The sequence below is a fragment of the Chelonia mydas genome, chromosome 9 (genome assembly GCF_015237465.2).
Source record: "Chelonia mydas isolate rCheMyd1 chromosome 9, rCheMyd1.pri.v2, whole genome shotgun sequence".
Lineage (NCBI taxonomy): Eukaryota > Metazoa > Chordata > Testudines > Cheloniidae > Chelonia > Chelonia mydas.
In genome coordinates this window covers 99,487,736-99,505,639 of record NC_057855.1, presented here as the reverse complement: position 1 = coordinate 99,505,639, position 17,904 = coordinate 99,487,736, and the positions used below count along the sequence as shown (strand labels likewise).

Sequence of the window (17,904 nt, the reverse complement as noted above, 5' to 3'; positions counted from 1 at the left end):
TATCTCAAGGGAACTTACCTTGATTATGAAATTGGATATTTTCATCTCTTAAATGACTAGTAGAAAAATTATTTCTTTACAGGGCTATATTCTGATTGCTGGAGAGTTAAAAGGGGCCATAAAAAGTTATGTCCACTCCATGAATAATAACAACATCCCAACCTCGTGCTGATAAAACCTTTATGGGACACTAACATATATTCCATTTTATGTGTGTACAAATACATGTCATTTTTGTTATACTAAAGAGATAACCATTTTATAATAAACCCAATGTTAAAATCCTGGAAGGACAGATGTTTACTGAGCAGTTGAAAAATACAAATATTCAAATCATTTTATAAATTCATCACATTTTAAAATATCAGTTGAAAAGGTTAAGGAATTACTACATACAGGCTGGTAATTGTAACATTTTCCTATTAAAATACAAATGAGGTTATAATGATACACATTTAAATCTTAAAACGTAGTTCTGAAGTTCACAGATAATTAATGTTTTCTAATTCTTTTTACACTGTACTAGTTATTACCTACAAGTTATCGTTGTGCTCCCCTACAGAGATGTTTATTGTTCAGTTACAAAGGCAAATGTGTTGAAATGACTTTGTAAATTAGGATATAAATCAATTTTCTCCTTAGCTGTCAGATCAGAACATTTATTACTATGAGATTTCCATCCTGACAGAGCCCTCATTTGGAAATAAAGCAAACAAATTATTACATATGCGTTTTGGGAATAGCTTTGACATGCTGAAATAGCAAGCAACCTTTTTTAAAAAAGAACTCTAAGATATACAGAAATCACTTCAAACTTTTTAATAGCTATCTGTAATGCTAAATGTGTAGCAAATTATAATACCTTGATCGATATCTCAATTTAATATAGTCTCACAAACATGATATGTTGAAGGTTGGTTTTTTGTTTTGTTTTTTACATTTTATGGTGATTCCACAAGCAAAAGGTACTGGAATGTTGCGGTTTAAATAGGGACTGTAGTGTGTTCATTATTGCCAACTGTGCACAAAAATCCTCTTTCTGCAGCTTCCACAAACTCTTGCCCCGCACACAATTAGAGGGGGAAATTTTTCAAATGCCAAGGTCAGAATAGAGAATCTCAATCGAACAATCACAGCACGATGGTTGGAAGCTGAGAGACATCAGCTGCTTGTCATGTGACCACTGAAAGAAGATTTAGAAAACCAGACTTTATGTGAATGAGAACGTGTGTTGCATGACTGGTTAAAAGACCACCTTGAGAAGCACCGGAGACTTCAAAACACAAATGGAAAGTTAAGCTCTTCTTTGCAATAGTCAAGGATGTGTGATGAAGGAATTGTACACAGAATGAGTCACGAATAGTCCACAGGAAAGAAAAACAGACAGGTATTGCACAAGAACCACATGACAACAAAGATTCCTGTGTCACTGCCCAGGCTAGTGAGATGTGAAAAGAAAGGTTGCATAAGTACACAAACGATGTTTGCATAAATGATGGCTACATTACCAGCTAAGAGGGAAAAGGTATTGTTGCAATATTCTCTAGAAAACACACGCAGTGCTATAAAGTCCTCTTCATCAACAGTACTGCCAAGAGTGTCTGCCTTTTGTACTGCCTTTAACAGAGGTGGTGAATAGAAAAGCAGTACGCACTGCCCTGGTCTGAGCTATGTAGCCAGCAGGTGGTACCCTAAAAGCAAGAATAATAGGGTCCCCTTGGCCTAATAAATTAACCCTCTCCTCACACCTCTCTCTCGAGAGCCCCCGGATGCTCAGTTTCTCTAGAAACACCTCCACCTGGAGATTGCAGATTTTTAGATTATTAAATCTCCTTTATACAGTACTGACCTGTCTCCGTGACTGTGTGGAAACTGAGTATCAGACTTAACCAAAGAACATTTTATGTTTAAACCTTAAAACCTTGAATTTTTGCTACAAAAGAATTCTTTTAATACCTGCTTACAAGCTTTCTCCAAGGGATTTGATCCACTTTCTTTGTCATGCTTTTTCTCAATTTCTACTTCATAATTTCGCAAATTGGGCTTCATAATAGCAGAATGGAAGACTAGGCTCTGCTGCAAGATACCAAATCTTACATAATGAACTCCTCCTCCCCCCCCCCCCCCCCCCCAAAAGCCAAACAAACCAAAAACAAAACAACCCCTATGCAAAAGGGAAGCTTTCATGCTTTTAGTGTTCAGGAAAGCTATGGCCAAGGAAATCTCAGTTAAAAAAAAAATAAACTAAAAGCTAAAAACAGGCAACAGAGGAGAGTGTGCCATCAGCACTGAAGTCTTGTATCTTAGATTATGTTTTACTATCAGAGCAACTAAACGTTAGAAGGATCCAGAAAACACATAGATGAGCTGGTCCTCAAATATACAACCTACAGGACATTTGTTGGTCTTACGTAATATAAATTAGGAACGATTCCACAACAAAAAGTCCTCACTAGAAGTGAGCATCTCTTTGTCTTCACAGGTTATGCACTGTTGGTCAAACAAGACATCACGTAAACTCTCCTACCCATAAGAAGGTCTTTCTATACACAAAGTATTGCGGCAGAAAAAAAGTATGTTAATTGTTAAGAGAACAAAACCTGTGATGCAAAAAGTCTTCATTGTTGCCTCTTAAACATGAGTACTGGCCTTTAAAAGAGGCTATAACTAAACAATAGGTAAATCAGAATTTGATAAGTTATATACCATAAGATATAAAAGATTAAAATGAATAACTTGACATGGAAATTATGAAACAGTCTGTATTTTATACATAGAATATGTACACTGGTTTTCGACATGTGGGTTTTATCCATGCAAATTCAATACAAAACTATTTACAAAAAATAACAGTAGGATTGTTTTTCAAAGAAACATGTACATGTTGGAAGCTCCAGCAATAATGGAAGTCCTGAAAAAAAGACGTAAGATCCAGTATTGTACACACAGGTGAACTTAAAACTGAGGAAAAGGGTTTACAGAACATGAAATGCAGAACGAATTAAAAGGCAGTATCAAATAGTTGTATTATAACTCCACAATTTAAGCATTTGCTGCTACTTATATGATCACTTTCCAGATATCTGTCTCAGAGTTACTTTGTAAATTTTGCGTACATTACATGTTGCTGATTTGGTTACATTGTGTTTTCTGAGTTTTATAATCACGAAAAAGGTTCAAAAAACAAAATATATGAATACTGACCAAGTGATAATTTAACATGGTTTTTAAGCAATCACATTTTCTTGGTTCTACAGATTACACAATAGTTAAAAGTTAATTCACATTAATCCCACATTATTCACCAAACAATCCCTTTACAATGTTTGTGTAATTACTACACAAACAGGACAAACATATGCATATACTGTAGATGCAACACAGAACAGTGGCAACTTGGAAATTCCCACTCTTGTGGCAATGCCCTATCAATGCTTACTACAGTACATGGGTTCAGTAAACAAAACTGTACTAATACTTACAAATAAAGGGTTGATCCTGTATGTGCTCTACCAACAGAACTCCCATTGCTCAGTGTTAATTCCATGTGCGCAGCAACATGGTCAGGCCCAAAGTAAGCGCTGCCACTCTGGGCAGATTTTACTGATTTAAAAGAAAAAAACAAAAAAACCCCACACTTTTGTGGTTCCCTCCACATATTTGATCTGTCTGGCTTTATGATGGCACTACACTTCCACTGGGGGGAAAGCCTTAACTTTGCTTTAAGCACCAACAGATTGTTTTAAATGGGTTGCTATGTAGCTCAGTTATAAACACACAGGGGAAAGCCTAGTTTCCCTGAAGTCAAGGAGAGTTTTCTCATTGATTTCAATGGGGCTAGAATTTCACCCATTGGGATTTAATTTGTATTCGAATTAATCAATTCCTCTATTTTAAGACTTGTTAGAAAAGTGAGGGAGATGTTTTGTAAAACTTTTCAAGGACTGGCATTCTGATGCATGGAACAGAAGGAAGTTATACTTAAAGAACCCTTGTTTAAAAAAACATTAATTTACTTTAAAAGCAATTAGAATATCATTCAGAGTGATGCCATCATGGTTGTTACTGTTTTCTCCTACCAGCCTTAAAAATTATCTTTAGGTGGCTTTATAAACTAAAGCATGTTTTAAAAAAATTATAAGAAATAAAGAAAATGAGAGTGAAACACAGCGTAGTATAAAACTACAATTTAAGACTTAACAGAAACGCCCTATAGACAGGTTTCAGAGTAACAGCCGTGTTAGTCTGTATTCGCAAAAAGAAAAGGAGTACTTGTGGCACCTTAGAGACTAACCAATTTATTTGAGCATGAGCTTTCGCCGATGAAGTGAGCTGTAGCTCACGAAAGCTCATGCTCAAATAAATTGGTTAGTCTCTAAGGTGCCACAAGTACTCCTTTTCTTTTTGCCCTATAGACAATATCTTTTAAAATCAGTCAATACAAAGCTCTAGTCTATGAAGTAAAAATTAAAACCATTGTCAGAGATTAAACTGAGAAGGAAGCTTCTCTATTTTAACCACAGGGCCAATGTAGAGAAAACAATTTTCATGTTAGAAATAAAAGTGTAATGTTTTCTTTTCACATTTCTATCACCAAAATAATTGCACATAAAACTTATTGTGCTTTTAAAAAAAACAAACCTGTGCATTTATATACACATTTTGCCCACAGGTTTGTAGAGACCTCTATAAACGCACTGTGTGTATATTATGCTTCACTGTGTGTTGCACATGTAATAGCCAAGAGTGTTAATACTATTTCTTTTCATACGGTTACAACTATTGTATAGTAGCTCACAAACTAGAGTCAAGAAGCAATCTTAACTCCAGGGAAATTTCTTCTAGTTTGAAGCACTGCACACTCCCCTAACAAGCATTCCTTTCAGGAGTCCAATGTACCAGTATTTTTTGAGTGAAAATTATTGGAAAATGCCCACTCATGCCTCACTTTCCCCAAATAATTATTCTGGTCTTTCTTGACTAAGATATTCTGCTCTCTAGGCAGAGAGGGTACTGCCCCTTCAGATGCTCCACAAAAGAGGATTTGGGTTTTCACAGCCACAAAACCCTAGCCCCCTTATCTGTATACAGCAATTGTGTTTGCAGAAATGATCTTAGAGAAGGCACTGGTTCTATCCACTGCCCAGTGCTCTAGGGAGAGTGGATGTGCACAGAAGGATGGGAAGGGAGCGTTCTTTCCTTGAGGACTGTCAGAAAGGGAATACATTTAAAGGACTTTTTGTGACCTGAATGCCTCCCACCTTGTTTCTGAGCTCTGAAATGGAGCTGTCAGTCAGTGAGATGAAGAGGAGGCCAGCAGATGCTACTCTCCATCATCCCACAAGCACGGGCACACGGGGAGGGGAAGGGGCAACTGGAAGGGACTCTTGATAGACCTAAAGTGAGAGAGTCAGGACCTTCCTGCAGGACTAGGATAGAGGAACAGAGTCCTTAGCCTTAGGGAAACTGAGGAAGTCAATTCTATACCTACTATAGCCTGTACAGAGAGATGTGGGTCCAGAATTAGGAGGTGATCCTTTCCCCCCTAAAACTATACTGTAATTCCAAACCATCTTTCTTCCCCGCATTCACTTCACCAGGCTAACCTGTCTTCTGAATAATCTGGTCTGGGATACAGCCAGCATACACCCCGCTGGAAATTCTATACCACACAAAAATTGCACATATCCTCTTGTATATGGACCAGTAGAATTTTCCTTTACAATTTCAGATCAGAGTGGTGTTCCTTTATTTTCATGTGACTTTTTAAAACATCAGGCATTTCATTTTCAGCTGGAAATTGCTGGACATGACAGACCAGTGTTTCAAAATGCTCATTTAAAGAAAGGATGCCCCCCCCCTTGGTCTAAGCTGGTGCAGAAAATGGTAAAGGGAGGTTGCTTAACTGTAACTAGAAGTTCTTCGAGATGCGTGGTCCCTATCTCTGTTTCATACAAGGGTAAGCATATGCACCATGTACAAGTCCAGAGATTTTTAGTAAGCAATGTCCGTTGATCCGCATGTGCACAGTTGCTCTCCTCATGCTCTGAACGGAGGGTATGAAGGCAGTGCAGGATGATGCCTCTCCAGTTGGTTCTCTTACCATGAATCCAGTCATCAGCCACCAAAGAGGGGATGGAGAGTGGGTAGTGAAATACAGCTAGGGACCATACATCTCAAAGAACCTCCAGTAACAGGTAACCTACCTCCATTTCTTCTTTGAGTGATCGTTCCTAGGTGTACTCCACACATGGGAAATCAGTAAGCAGTAGTCAAACAGGAGGTGGGAGCAAGGATGAAGACTGTATGCATGTCTGTAGTACTGCCATTCCCACAGCTATATCTGCAACACAGGTACGGACCAATGCAGAACGTCTGAAGGCACTGCGAGCACTCCAGGCAGCCGCCCTGCTTGCATCGAGTAGATCACATCTCAGAGCTGCTACAGAGGTGGTCTTGGCTCCAGTGGAGCAGGCTCTCACCCCTTCAGGATGTGAGAGATAAACATGTTAGCTAGTAGCAAAGATTCAGCTCGAGATCCTTTTAGAGAGTCTGTGCATAGAGAATGCTTGAGTCGTTGATGGCTCTGCTAAGGCGCTAAATAGTCTCAGTGGTTTCCTATTTGCTTTCATTCTCTCCACATAGAACACCAGTGCCTGTCAGACATCTGGAGAGTGAAGCCTACTCTCCTCATCAGAAGCATTGAGGTTTTGGGGAAAAAAATGCCAATAAGTTAATGGTTTGTTTTATGTGAAACTCAAATTATTTTAGGGATGAATTCCAGGTAGAGGCAGAGAGGTCTCTTTATGAAAAGTGGTATACAGAGAATTTGCCTTGAACGTAAGTGTGGCCATACGGGCCATGTAGCTCAACATGCTGTCTGAGAGTGGCCAGTGCCAGATACTTTAGAGAAAATAAACAGAACAGGGGAATTTTGAGTAATCCATCCCATCCCAGCTTCTGGCAGCTGGAGCTTTAAGAACACCCAGAGCATGGGGCTGCATCCCTGATCATCCTGGCTAATAGCCATTGATGGACCTATCCTCCATGAACATGGGCTCAAAAAAGAACTAGATACTCTTGACCTTCACAACATTCTCTGGCAACAAGTTCCACAGGTTTACTGTGCATTGTGTGAAGTACTTCCTTTTGTTTTAAACCTGCTGCCTATTAATTTCATCATGTGACCCCTGGTTCTTGTGTTATGTGAAGGGGTAAATAACACTTCCCTATTCACTTTCTCCACACCCGTCCTGATTTTACAGACCTCCATCACACCCTCATTTAGTTATCTCTTTTTTTAAGCTGATCAGTCCCAGTCTTTTAAAATCTCTCCTCAGATGGATGCTGTTCCATACCCCTAATTATTTTTGTTGTCCTTCTCTGCACCTTTTCCAATGCTAATGTATCTTTTTTTTAGACTGAGTGACCAGAATGGCATCAGTATTCCAGGAGTAGGCATATAATGGATTTATAAAGTAACATTATGATATTTTCTGTCTTATCTGTCCCTTTCCTAATGGTTTCAAACTTTGTTAGCTTTTTGGCTGGCACTGCACATTGAACAGATGTTTTCAAGAACTATCCACATGTACTCCAAGAGCTCTTTCACACACACTTAATCATTTTATATCCTGTTATTTTTGTATCCCATTGATTATCCTCATCTCACCAAGTTTCTTGGACGCCTACTACATCAATATCCTCATTTAATGCCAGGCAATTTAGTTCACCCATGCTGCTATTCAGACTCCTAGCATTTTTATATCAGCACTTACAACATTTGTCAACATTCAGTTGTTTGCTTTCATGTATTATATTTAAATGGGATTCTAATGTTTTACTGTTCCTCACTAGCTCCAATCTGTACTTTACGTAACTTCCTTCCTAACCTCCTATCCTATCTGGGCCACCATTACCCTGTATCTAATGTGAACAGAAGGACTCTGACTTGATAAAGATCTTGCCCAAGAAAGAACCTGAGAAACTTTATGAGGTACGGGTGAATGCCTAAGTGAAAAGCAAGCATCTTTCATGTCAAGATCTGTGAACCATTTTGCCCTCTTCCTGACAGGGGATTATTGATGCCAACGTGACCATGCTGAATTTTAATTTTCAGATGAAGACATTTAGTTCGTGTAGGTCAAGAACTAGTCTCTATTCTCTGTCCTTTTTGGGAACTAAGAAAACTGGGCAATAGAATCCCTTCCCTTGATGATGAGGTGGCACTCGTTCTATGGCTCCTTGCTGGAGAAGATTTGCCTCATGTAGGATTGCCTCATGAGCTCAAGGGCTGAGAAGCAGGTTTGTGGGTAGGAGGTAAACTCAATTGTATAGCCTGAGTGAATAATTTCTAGCACCCACTTGTCTGTTATTGCCCTCCAATTGGGGATGCAATGAATAAAGTGGCCATCAAATACTTGGGGGCAGGGTCAGAATAATGAGGCATCAACACAGCAATGCAGATGTTGCATGTCTTGTCAAAAGAAACTCTTGGGCAGGAGGTTGGAATCAGCTGTGGTAGATCCTCAGGAAGCTGTGCACCTTGGTCTCTATACCCTTGGTTGCTCTTGTGGTGGTTCGTGAGGGGGCCATCTTGGCCTGTACACTTGTTTGTGGTGCTTCCTGTGGGACAAGGGTATTGATGTCCAGAGAGCAGTGTTGTTCTCAAGTCCTCAACACAGGGAAGAGACTCAGTCTTTTAATTAAATAAGTTAACTTCATCAAAGTGCAGATCTTCAATGGTACTTTGCACCTCCCAAAGAAAACGTGAGGACTGTAACCAGGATTCTCTCCTCATAACTGAAGTAGCCATTTTTTGGAAGCAATATCAGCAGCATCTACTGCATCCTGAAGAAATGTTTTGGCCACAAAGTTCACCCTCATCAATTAGGTTCTGGAATTGGGCTCTATCCTGCTGAGGGAGTTTGTCCTTGAAGTCAAAATACTCGTCTTAATTGGTGAAATCATATTTTGCTAAGAGGGCCAGGTTGTCAGCAACTTGAAATTGAAGGCTTGTTGAAGAGAAAACTTCTCCCTCTCCCTAGGAGATTGAGGCATTTTGCACCCTCGTCCAAATGTGTCATCTTGGGGTGCTGCAGCCCGGATCTCAGTGGCTGCTGAAGTTGGGTGCTGAATGTGAGAACAAAACCTGCTTCTTTAAGTGGAATGAAGTAGTGCTTTTCAGCCTTTTTTGGGGGTGGGAGTGCATGAGGCAGGAGCGTACCACACTACGCTGGCTGGATCCATAATGACTGTTGACTGGGAGGCCTCTTGACTTGGACCTGAGGGTTGCAAGATATTCAACAGCTGTGCTGAGACTCCTGAACCTGCTTGAGCTGCACCTGGCATTAAGACAACACTTTTTGTGAGAGCTCCTGATATTGCCTATGATCATCAGCAATTGGGGCGACTGCTTAATCTAGGTAGGATGATGTGAGATGCCACCAGAACCACTGGAAGAGTCAGATCTGGCTCAACTTTCTCCCCCTCACACTCCAATGGAGCTGTTTGGTGTTGGGTAGGAGAGCATAGATAAGGTTCATTCGTGGATCAGGGTGCCAAGAGTAAGAGAGTCTCTTAGGGCCCCAGTAATGCCACTGAGAGAGGACAACTGGTTGGGCGGGGGGGGGGGGGTGGACACCATGGCATTAGGAACCATCAGTCCCTTGGAAAGTCATACTTTGACAGAGGACTGAACCCTGATTTCCTGGAAATTCTGTCCATACTTGCCTCCCTTTGTAGATGTAGATGTTCAAATGTAGCCCCTGACCAATCTGATGTCTAGTTTGGTTCCTGATTAACCATTGGAACCGTTGATACCGATGGATGGGTACTCAGGTTCGTATATGAGAAAGGAGATTAACTCTATGCCCTCAAGATGGTACGACGCTCTCTCTAAATAAGTCTGGACGTAAGAGGGGAGGGGACTGAGGACACAAGAGTGAAAATATCCCCTGGGGAGACATAGGTCTCAGACCGCCACATAGTGTAGGGTGTTTTGGTGGTCAGGGCCACTGGATCAGACACTTCCCTGGTTACAGTGGACATCGGATTTTTCTGAAACTGTGTTGGTGCAGAGTATGATCTGGATGCTGAAGGTGGTGGATGCCTGTCTTTTGGTTTCTATGTCGGCACCAAGATCAGTATCAACGGATCTGTACTCTTGCGTGCCACATTCTCCTGTAGAAGAGGTTTACTTGGGCCTAAATCCTTAGGATCTGTTTGCAAGGACTCACCCAACTTGGATGGAGTTGGGGAGGGATCTCTTCAGGTCAGATTCTGAAGAGGATCTTCGCCCCTGTGCTTGTGAGAGTGCCCCATACTCTCACAAGAACCCTTTGATTCTTTAGCCTTGCAGGTTGTAGCCTCAGCTCCTGACTTTGTACAGAAGAGACCAGTGTACAGAAGGGGTGTCCCCAGCCCGGATGCAACTGGGGTCTCACGTTTTTTCCCCATGAGGTTCTCTCTCAGTCTGAGTGCTCAACCCTCATGAATTTGGGGAAGGAGTAGCAGATACTGCACATAGCAGGGATGTGAGCCTTGCCAAGATAGTAAAGTCAGCACTGATGTTGGTCACTCACTGAGAAGGAGCGGGGGGGCAGGAAACAGTTCTTAAACCCTGGGGCTGTGGGCAGAGTCCTCACCCTTGGAGGAGAATTTCTCCAAAGTGGGGAAAAAACTAACTAAACTACACTATACTAAATACTACAACTCGAAAATAGTAAATAGATAGTGCAAATACTAAAAACTATCAGGGGAGGGACACACACACAGATTGAAAAAAACAATGGAAGCAGCTGTGGATGCAGAAGATTCCACCTCAGGCCATGTGGAAGGAATTGGAGAGGCGTCAGTCCGCTCTGCCTCATACGTCCTCGGTGCAGACTCGAGAAGAGAAACTGTGTATGTGGACCAACATACACTGCTCACTAAAAATCTCCAGACTCTGATGCATGGTGCACACATGTACTATCACTCGAAGAAGTAGTATGTCTAACCAGTGCAGAATAATTTTTAACAGGAAGAAGTGCTAAAAATCTTGTACAAATTACCAGTGAAAATATAAACTAGAACCTACTAAACTGAGACAAAAGTTAATTAGATTGTACCGTGGTAAAAGCAGACCTTTTAATGAAAGCAAAGCCTTGACATTTTGTCATTTACCAAATTATGGAAAACATATTGGGAAAGTTGGAATTTGGTAAAGATGCATTTCATTTCAATATGTGTTTTATTGTCTCTGTGTTGGAATCCAGACTTATTTTGAAAAAGCCAGACAAAATGCAGCCCTATGTTATGCTTTGGCATTTAAGAAAATATCAAAAGGAAACAACGTCAGAGCTTAAGTGATCCTTTACTTCATTTTCACATGCTCTGCCTGTGAAAATGAACACCAGTAGTTTTGAAAATATATTTTAAAACGATCATTTCCTGAAATACTAGTGAGAAACGTGGAACTTCTGAGGTGTAGTGAAGACAATCACCATCTTGTCAAAAATGATCAAAACTGAAAATATTTATGGAATACATCTTCGCATGGCTTGAATCTGGCAATAGATTTTAATGCCAATTTATTTTTATTTTATTTTTTTTGGAAAAGAATTGCCTCCAAGTCACCAAACACTTAAAAAAGAAAAATGCAGTTTTCACTATAGTGAAACAACTGCTGATAGTCCCCACCTCCACAATTGAGGCTATTTAGCTTCTTGTGGTATAAAAGTTGTGCTCCTGAGGAATTCTCTCATTCTCTCAGTAGTGCACATGACAAAATACAGTACTTTACTATATAAATGTATTAATGTATATATTTTAGAGCTTTCTGTGGCTTACCACAGAACTGAAAAGAGGTGAATCGTTGACTGCTTTTAGAAGTACCCTAAAATTTACAGTGGCATTATCTAAAAAACCGCTGCTAGAGACCTCCACACCCAAACCTCTGCTCAGGCTCATTAACTCTTATAAAACCTTCTCCTGATCTTTATTTTGTTTTCAAAATACTGTAGACTTTCAGTTTCCATAAGATCAGAGGGCGAAATCTTGGTCCCATTGAAGTCACTAGCAAAACTCCCAATGACTTCAATGGAGCCAGGATTTTACTTGGAATCCTTACTATTCATGTCACAGTTAAAAAATTATTACTATTTCCTTTCTTAATTTGTTCCTTTATACAGTACATTATTTAGGACCCTGCTTATGTTATGGAAGGGCTTTAGAAATCTGGACACAGCTGAGGCTTTTTGATTGTCTGTCAATGACTTGCACTCCTGTGTGCCATGACAATCAAAGTCACAGATCTAATCAGTCCAGCCTTTAATTGTTTATATGTAAACTATTGGGACACTTTATTAAGTGTATTTCTGAGACAGTTCGAAGTCATTCAGCCACCCCGAACTAAGCACTTTAATGCCACTACTTAAAACATGCTATAATCATTTAGAAATGTCTTAGCTGAGATATCTTATTCCTTAAAAGGACAAAACATTCTTACATGATACATTGGAGCCATCCAAATATCCTTCCAATCTTTGGGGGAACAGAAGAAACATATGGGGCCAAAGAAAACATTCTGATATGTTCAGACAAATAATAATAAAAATGAATATTATAGTTTTATATTATCTTGGGGTAACTTGAAATTGAATGCTCAATAAGCAGCACGTGAATAACGCCTATGACAGTTTACTTGTCAAAAGGTAACGAGTGAGATTTCCTAAAGCTCTTACTGTTGGCATAACTCTATTCCTATTCAAGTCAAGCCAATGCTGAGTGTTCTGAAGCCCCCACCAAATAGGGCCCAATCTGAGTAGCCAGAGAAGGTCCTACACAAAGTGGAAACACAGTGTTTCAAATGTGCAGGATGCTGGGATCTCTTCACTCCATTTGATGCCCCAGTGCAGAGCAGAGGCAGTTTCCCACATGGAAAAGTCAGGAGGAGACAGGCTACTGGGGACATGAGAGGGTGAAGTTAGTGGATCTGTAAGCAGATGTGGCTAGAAATAGATAATAAATAAAAGGATTGATGATGGCTTCTTATGATTAAAGACATTTAGAAACAATCTAAACATGCAATATTACAGTTAATTCCATCAGCTAGGAGCTGCTCTCCCCTTGTCTGTATGTGGAAGGAGGGTAGGGACTGCTACTTCCACCAAGTGGGCTGGGCTAACCCAAGGGAATGGCCAGGCCCAGCTACACTGCATCCTGATCAGAACCCTGATTTCTGCATGGAAATCTAGAATTCATTCAATATCAACCTAAGGAACCTTGCCCTCCAAAGCTGCAGTTGTGGGGTTTATTTTGAATTCTGAGGTGAGGGGAAAAGATGCGCTGTAGACACCAATGCCTCCCCCATTTTCAGATTGGAGGTATTGTTTTTTCATTCCTTAAAACATGGAGCTGTATTAACTCCTTTTTCAGTCTCTTCTGCAGCTGCTACTACTCCTGGGGCAATTCTGCACCATTGCGCAACGCAGAATTTGTGCAGAATTAATGTTCTGGGCAGAATTTCCTTTCTTCCTGCAGAATTGGCGCTGCAGAGCTGCTGGCTGCCAGTAGGGGCCAGCAAAGTCCGTCTCTCCAATACACTGCTGGAGAGAGAGGGAGGGTTCGGGCAGCTGCGGTTCCCAGCACGCCCTGAAGAAAGGAGGTGGCAGCGTGCAGAAAACTCCGTACAAGCCTGGGACCCAGCATCAGGCTGTTTTTCCCTTCTGGATCCCTGCGCAGGAGGAGATGCTTCTGTGGGTAAAAAAAACCCATTTCTTCAGATGCATACAGTCATGCATCTGAAGAACTGGGGTTTTTACCCACGAAAGCTTATGCCCAAATAAATCTGTCAAATTATTTTAAGCTACTTAGGGACAACTGTGCTAACTTTATTTATTTATTTTTAAGTGAAACTAGTGTACTACACTGACAGCTAGACTTCTTAATGTTAAAATTTTAAGTCAGAATGTAATCTTCTCTTGACATACTGCAATACTCCACAAGGGATCAACAAAAACTAAGCGACTAGAAGTGGTCTTAAGTGAGGCTTGCACTGTATTCAGAAAACTTTACAGAGGAAACTTAATTCCATCAGGAAAACTGAAGTTTCATTCAGGATTGGTGTATGTATTTAAACAGTCCAACAAACACCTGCATTATCCAATTTAGATGATCGTTAGACAAGTCTGAAACGTAACTTAATGTCTTTGTCACCAGCAAGTCTGTGGTTAACACTACTGAAACAGGAATTGCTATTTTTGTAGTCAAGAGGGTATGTATAAAAAACTGCAAGATAGTACAGTTCTTAATATAGAACATTTTTTCCTCTCTTTGAATGATCAGGTAATTCTTCGGCTATTAAAATACAGCAAAAGTAACCAACACCAATCTGCTTGCTGAACTAAATTTCCTCGTTCACTGTCATCTCAGCTACATTTATTTTTCCCCCGATATTGTATTTATGTGAAATGAGAATACATTGACCCATTCTTTTTTAAAATGGACCTCTCCTATGAATATGAATTAAGATAAACAATAAAAAAGGATAATTCAGAAGAAAGATAAATGAAACTACTTATTTTAATGGCCGAACATTATATTGAGCCAATTATAGTTTCTGCATGAGCACCTGTTTAAATGATATTTTAATTTACATGATTTTGTAAAGGAGGGCATGGCTTTTTTTAAATGAGCTGTATTTGAGAATGCACTCTATAAACAATAGCATATGTTAACAAGAGCCCATGAATTACTTTTATTTCAATGACAGGTTTCAGAGTAGCAGCCGTGTTAGTCTGTATTCGCAAAAAGAAAAGGAGTACTTGTGGCACCTTAGAGACTAACAAATTTATTTGAGCATAAGCTTTCGTGAGCTACATGCTCAAATAAATTTGTTAGTCTCTAAGGTGCCACAAGTCCTCCTGTTCTTTTTATTTCAATGGAGTTTAGTTAAAGAACATTAAAATTATTTTATCTTCTAAATCTTTTAGCCATCGGGATTTTTATTTTCTTCTCAACTGGGCTTTGATGCTTCAATTAAAGCGAGTAAGGAAGAAATAAAGCAATATTTTCTTCCTCATTCCTTAGCAAAATGAAATGAAATAGCGTTAGGTCAATTGGCACAAGAGTACAACTTAGTTTTTTTACACCATCTGGCACACAAGGTTTTACCCTTGGTCTAAAGCAACAGTCTAAAAATACAACAGTGACATACCCAGAGCCCAACATTTTTGAGCGAGTCACATATTTACTAAGAAGGTAAACTTGTTTGTTTGGGAGGAAGGGGAAGAGACAGAAAGAAAGGGAGTCAACTGTCCATCGTTCTGAAAGTTCTCAGAACACCATGGGAAAAATCAGTCAGAAAAGGTGTAGAATCAAACAAGTACTTAAACCCAGAAGTTCAAGAAAGCTTCTGTTGTGGGGATTTAATTTTTTTTTTTTTTAAACATTTGTTCCCAAGAGTTTGATACTCTCAGCACAGAATTAACTGTTGATAATTGGTGACACTGGTGAAAATGAGAAGCATTGGTGCAAAAGTGTGATGATGCAGGTGGTTATTTCCAAAATTAGTCCCTCTCAACAAACCTGTAAACACTGAAAAATATAAAGATTCCCAGCTTGAATTTTTTTAAAATCTAACTTGTGGTGATTTCTGTTATTGTAAAAAACTAAAGCAAAATCAGGAACAACATGATGCAAAATCCTGAAAGTCACAGCATAAACCTGAGATTTTGGAGGCTTTATCAAAACATCCTTAATGATTATTATGTATGCATCACTAGTCCATATATTTCTTATTTAACTATGGACGTCATGGTTTGTCCCAAACAAGGAAAATAACTGTCAGTGACAATTTTTGCTGATAATACATTAAAACAGAAGTGATTGGGTATTATCAAATTAAATAGCATAAATAAAATGTATTTACATTATTTTCCAATCATTAGACAACATAATCAACTGTGCAACTTAAAACACCTAACACCAAAAACGTGAAGCATCATTTAAATCTTCACATATTACTGACCTTACAAAAAACTATTAAAATATTTTAAAATTCCCATTGTATCTATGTCAGACAAAGAAACTGCAAAAACGTTTAAGACTATGAAGAGTCATCAATTACACAGGCACTTCACATGTAAACAATCTACCATACAACTGAAAAAATAGTTTGGCACAAACTTAGAAGATTGGAAAATACACCTTTCCCCTCTATAATGTTTTGTGTAATTACCATACATCCAACTAAATACCGGAGATGTTAGAAGGATATAAATTACAGTCAGAAATGCAAGAAATAAAGAACTCAAATATAGAGCTATATGAAACAAAAATGGATTAAATGTGTGTGACCTGTCACTCAGATTTTCACGATCATACTGTAGCTGGTTTTTGTTTTATCTTTACATTTAATCCAAATGATTGACACACTTTTTATAGTAGGGCTTTGTTTGGTGTGTGCGTGTGTGTGTTATCCTGTATAAAACAAAACTAAACAGCATTTTCAATGTAGTAAAAAAAAAAATCTAGCTTTTAAAAATAATGTCATGAAACATTAATGGGAAACTTGGAACTTATATTACCTGGACAGAGAATCTGATGTTGTTAAAATCTCTCGTGCATCCAAGTTTTAAAACATCAGTATAACTGTATATGTAGGTAACAGTCAGTTTGAAATCAAAGTTTTGTGTGTCCCTTCAAAGTAAGGCTCTGTCTAAAGTGTCTGGGCAGAAACTACTTCTGATGGCTTGGATGTTCCCATTCAGGAAGCTGAACTGCTTGGCAGCAATCTAAATCAATAGATCAATGATAAGTTGTCTGGTTTCCAAAAGTCAGGTTACACAGAGGAAAGCTGGGATGCTTTAGATGAAGGTAGTTCAAGCAGAGCCTGAACTGTAAGACCAACTTTCACTAGACCCCTTTCCTCCAAAATGTGATGAGGCAGGCAAAGCCTTTCCTGAAAAATAAAATGGTACATGCATCATATGTCAATCATTCTGCACAGCTTGGGTAAAAAGTGTACTTTTAAAAGACTTCAACACTCAAATACCTCACTATGACTAATTAGAGCTCCATGTAGAAATCTTCTCTGGTCAATAAGTTTGCATATGCATCTATCGCTACAGCAAGATTTTAAGTGTGACAAGGTGCTCAGAAGTTAATTATATCTCACATAAGATCTGATAATTGCAGTGTGAAAAAATCACACACAAATTAGTAAATTAGAGCAAAACAAAAACTAAAGACTTTCATTAAAATGTTAAACTACGAAGAAATAAACACTATTTCTTAGAAGGTTCTGACAGTTTTAGTTTATTGACTATTTAGGGCCAGAGACTCCCATCTGCTTTCATAAACAGAGGGAGCAAAACGGAGTGAGGGTGGGGTAGTGCTGGTCAGTGTCAGACTTCTTCCTTCCTGGTCCTTGCAGAAGCTCCACTACAAGTTGGCTGTAAGGAGGGTTACAATCTGCCAGAACTCAAGAATGAATTGGCTCCCACCTAAACCCATAGGAATTCTCTTATAAGCATTACATTCAACATGAACCCTTTTTCTCTACAGCCAGTAGGAGAGCCATTGGGAACACGACTTCTGCAGGAGTTGTGCTGATATGGAGAGTGGGAGCAGAAGCACAGGGCTATAGCTAAGGAACTATGGTTTTCAGGGTTAAACCACTTTCCTGGCCTATTGAGGTGGACTGGCAGACCAGTCACGTGGCTACTGCAAATACAGACTCATGGAGTTTCCTCTCCCCTAATGTACAGAAGAAAACCTGGCCCTTAATTTTTCCCTTCATGGAGGAGGTGGAAGAAGGAGCGTGGGTAAAATGAAAGTGAGGGACTAGTAACAAGGATTAGAGATGAGCTAGTACAGTTAAGAGCCATGCAAGCTTCTTCTATGTAGCTCTGTCAATGC

At 39.4% G+C, this 17,904-nt stretch overlaps 1 protein-coding gene across 7 annotated transcripts in view; it reads right to left on the bottom strand.

Moving 5' to 3' along the window:
- Positions 1–2,748: 2,748 nt before the first annotated feature.
- Positions 2,749–17,904, bottom strand: part of LRCH2 (leucine rich repeats and calponin homology domain containing 2) — a 97,235-nt gene continuing 82,079 nt past the window's right edge. For 6 of the 7 annotated variants that reach the window (XM_037908542.2, XM_043522941.1, XM_037908543.2 and 3 more), the window contains one exon: positions 11,117–16,945. In XM_037908542.2, the coding sequence (XP_037764470.1) occupies positions 16,826–16,945 (120 nt within the window). In that variant the 3' untranslated portion in view covers positions 11,117–16,825. Of the gene's footprint in view, positions 16,946–17,904 lie in introns of all 7 variants that reach the window. The other variant, XM_043522940.1, reaches the window with a different exon arrangement.